Source organism: Aegilops tauschii, chromosome 3 (genome assembly GCF_002575655.3).
Source record: "Aegilops tauschii subsp. strangulata cultivar AL8/78 chromosome 3, Aet v6.0, whole genome shotgun sequence".
NCBI classification, from domain to species: domain Eukaryota; kingdom Viridiplantae; phylum Streptophyta; class Magnoliopsida; order Poales; family Poaceae; genus Aegilops; species Aegilops tauschii.
This window is the reverse complement of record NC_053037.3, coordinates 515,197,077-515,201,038: the sequence shown is the minus strand read 5'-3', so window position 1 is coordinate 515,201,038 and position 3,962 is coordinate 515,197,077. Positions and strand designations below refer to the sequence as shown.

At 49.6% G+C, this 3,962-nt stretch overlaps 1 protein-coding gene across 1 annotated transcript; it reads right to left on the bottom strand.

Moving 5' to 3' along the window:
* Positions 1–2,950: 2,950 nt before the first annotated feature.
* On the bottom strand, positions 2,951–3,544 carry LOC141043069 (uncharacterized). The gene has a single exon (XM_073511987.1). The coding sequence runs from the start codon at positions 3,542–3,544 to the stop codon at positions 2,951–2,953; it is 594 nt and encodes a 197-aa protein (XP_073368088.1).
* Between the last annotated feature and the right edge of the window lie 418 nt (positions 3,545–3,962).

Below are 3,962 nucleotides of genomic sequence, written 5' to 3'. Positions count from 1 at the left end.
GACCAAAAGTAGAAGATATGATAGATATATGTTTAGGGCGGCTGGTTTTGGATTTGGAAACCAGATTTTTTGCCCTGCATGTCGGTTATATACTTCTAATACATGTTTAAACTGTAGTAATCCACCTCGAGCCTCCACCGTGATCAAATAATTTGGTGTGCAATGCAACAGCTCTAGAAGACTAGAACAGGTCAGATGCAACAAACCACTGGACTAGCCGCGCGCACAACTAATGTTAATTAATTTGTTTATCTCTTTTCTCGAATACGCATAGAACGTATCACTTCATTGATAGAGAGAAGAGTTTACATGCGCTTGGTCGAGCAACACACTCGTTGCTAGACCTACGCAAAGTTACGGTTACAAGGTTCGATCAAGGCGGTTCAAAAATGAAGGAGCGCAGTCCTTTTGCGCCAGCCGTGGCCCACATTGCTGCCTCGGCCAGAGCGGCACTAGTAGAAAAAGGGTCATTTGTCCCGGTTCATAAGGGCCTTTAGTCCCGGTTCTGGAACCGGGACTAAAGGGTCGTTACTAAAACCTCCCCCCTTAGTCCCGGTTCTTACACGAACAGGGACTAAAGGCCGTCCACGTGGCCGCTGTCTGGAGCTCCACCTTTAGTCCCGGTTGGTAACACCAACCGGTACTAAAGGTATTTTTACGAAAAAAATTGATTTTTTTAAAAAAATTGAATTTTTTTATTTTCAAATGTCTGAATTATTTTCCAGTTTAATCACTAATCACCCCTCATCACTGCTCAATTTAACCTCTAATCTCTAATCACCCATCATCATTCCAAATCATCTAACTTCCCGGCCGGTCACCTATCCTCTGACTACTCCAGCCTGAGCACGCTTAACTTTCGGGTTCTATTCCCCCTCGTTTCCAAGTCTGCACTTGTTGTTTACCTAACAATAGAAAGATGTCAATCCTATTAACCCTCAGGAGTTTAGCTTGAGCATGAAGTCACATGTTTCACTGTTTGAGTTTGAAACTATTATTCTAAAAAACAATAATTATTTAGTAACACTAATATTTCTTCAATAAGTAGTTTGACCATAGTTTGACCACAGTTTGACCAGATTTGACCAAAATTCAAAAATTGAAATAATTATTTAGTAACACTAATATTCTTGAATAATTATGTAGTAACACTAATATTTTTTGAATAAGTAGTTTGACCATAGTTTGACCAGATTTGACCACAGTTTGACCAAAATTCTAAAAAAATGTAATAATTATTTAGTAACACTAATATTATTGAATAATTATTTAGTAACACTAATACTTCTTGAATAAGTAGTTTGACCTGATTTAACCAAAATTCAAAAAAATTGAAATTTGAGCATAACTTTTTTTCCTTTTAGAATTTGAGGATTCTAAAAATTTGCAAACAGGCCATAGGCTGTCAAAATCGGATGCGGATTTTTGTGCTGAACATTTTGATATATTATACGTTTTCTTCTGACATCGTATGCAAAAGTTATAGCCGTTTTACGTTTTCCCTACACTTTTTGCAAAACATGTCCAAATTTAAGTTTTTAAATTTTCCTAACTAGTACATGTAGTAACATAACTACATCTGGAAGGATTTTATTTTTGAAGTTTTTACCATTTTCTTTAGCTTTTTACAAAACTGAAAAGGCGATCCACGCAGGGGGGTGGGGGGGGGGGGGTAGAGTTTGAAAATGGGACCTTTAGTACCGGCTCGTGCCACGAACCGGTACTAATGCCTCAAACCCCATTAGTACCGGTTGGTGGCTCGAACCAGGACTAAAGGTCTAACCTTTAGTACCGGTTGGTGCCACGAACCGGTACTAATGGGCATCGCACCCTTTAGTCCCGGTTCGTGGCACCAACCGGGACTAAAGGTCCCATTTGAACCGGGACTAATGCCTGTACGGCGCCCTAGCCGCTCGAACCGGGACTAATGCTCACATTAGTCCCGGTTCGTAATGCAACCGGGATTAATGCTCTTTTCTGGCCGAACCAAAGCCCTGTTTTCTACTAGTGCGGCACGAGAGGCCTGGGTAACTGATGGGCGGATGTCGTCAAAGGTGCAAACATTTCTATGCTTCCAGAGGGTCCAGGCGACGATGATCACAAGGGAGGCCGTGCCTTTTCGAAGGGAAGCTGGGGCAGAGGACGTGGATGCCTGCCACCAGTCGAAGAAGGGCTCATGGCCGAGAGGTATGCTGCTGGTAAGCCGTAGCCTAGAGAATATGTCATGCCACACCATGCGAGAGAAGGACCAACCAATCAAGAGGTGCTGCATGGATTCAGTGGCCTGATCGCAGAATGCACAGGTGTGGCTGTATGGCAGCCCGTGGCGCGCGAGTCTCTCGTTCGTCTAGCACCGGTCTTGCAAGGCTAGCCATATGAAGAACTTGACGCTAAGAGGGGCCCAAGTCTTCCAGGTGAGTGTGGCATGCGGCAATGTGATGGAGCCGAGGAAGAGAGCGTCGTAGCAGGTTTTTGCAGAGTATGTGCCATTTGCTGTCCATCGCCACCGAAGAATGTCGGGATGCCCGGAGGTTGATAACGGGAGTAGGCGCCTCCATAGCTCAATGTACTGAACAGTCGCCAGGGGGCCCAAGGCGCCAACGATGTCCTGAACCCAAGCACGGTCTTGGAGCCCCTCGGCCACGAGGCGACGTTGGCGGTGTCGCTTGGGCACCATAGCAAAGATAGCCGGCGCGATCTCGGCGATCGACTGGCCATGAACCCAATGGTCAGTCCAGATTTTGCAGGTGCGACCATCGCCAAGTTCCCATCGGGTGGAAGCACGGAAAATGGCCTGCGTCTCGGGGTCGGCAGGGAGAGGAAGATGGCTCCAGGGGCGCGTCTGGTCCGTTGCTTGAAGCCAGAGCCAGCGAGTGCGGAGGGAGATCCCAGTTCGGCGCAGGTTGCGGACGCCGAGGCCGCTGAGCTGCAGCGGCATGCAGACGCGGCACTAGTTGACCGCACAGTGTCCAGAAGCGGAATCCTTCCTGCCGTGCCACAAGAACTCACGGACGAGGCGGTTGACCAATTTGAGCACGTGGGCGTTGAGGGCAATAGCCGCGAGCAGATGCCCAGGCATGGCGCGGAGCACATGCCGTACCAGGGCGAGCCGCTCACCGCGAGTCAGCAAGGATGCCCTCCAGGTGGACAGCTTCTTGCGCATCCGGTCCACCAACAGCATGAGGTGAGAGGAGTGGATCCTCCGGACCGACAACAGCAGTCCGAGGTAGGTCATAGGGAAGTGCTTGACCGGGCAGTCTAGCTCAAGCCCTATAGTCGCCTCGTGAGCAGGAGAGCATTGAATGGGAGTTGCATAACACTTGTCGAAGTTGGTGCGTAGGCCGGAGGCGCCGCCAAACACGGACAACAGCTCCTGGACCGTGGCGAGGTCGTGCCGGTCTGGGTGACAGAAGACCACCACGTCGTCGGCGTAGAGAGATATACTCGAGGCCATGTGGTTGGGAGTGAGCCGGTGTAGAATTCCAGTTTGGACCGCACGCAGAATGACGGAGTTGAGCACGTCGATCACGATGGTGAATAGCATGGGGGACACGGGGTCACCCTGGAGCAACCCCTTGGCGTGCCTGATTGGTGACCCAGGCAATCCGTTGATGAGGACGCGGGTGCTCGCGGTGGAGAGCAAGATGGAGATCCATTCCCGCCAGCGTGGGCAGAATCCACGGTGGCGCAAGACCTAGAGGAGGAATGGCCAGGAAACCGAATCGAAAGCGCGGGCAATGTTGAGCTTGAGCAGAACGTGCGGGAGCTTGCGGTTGTGGAGGTGCTTGGCAGTTTGTTGGACCAGTAGAAAGTTGTCGTGGATGCATCTTCCGGCGATGAATGCGCTCTGATTGACAGAGACAAGCTTGGGCAGCCTAGGAGCCAGGCGAAGGGAGAGCACTTTGGCGAAAAGCTTCGCCAGGAGGTGGATGAGGCTGATCGGCCTATAATCGGTGAGCAAG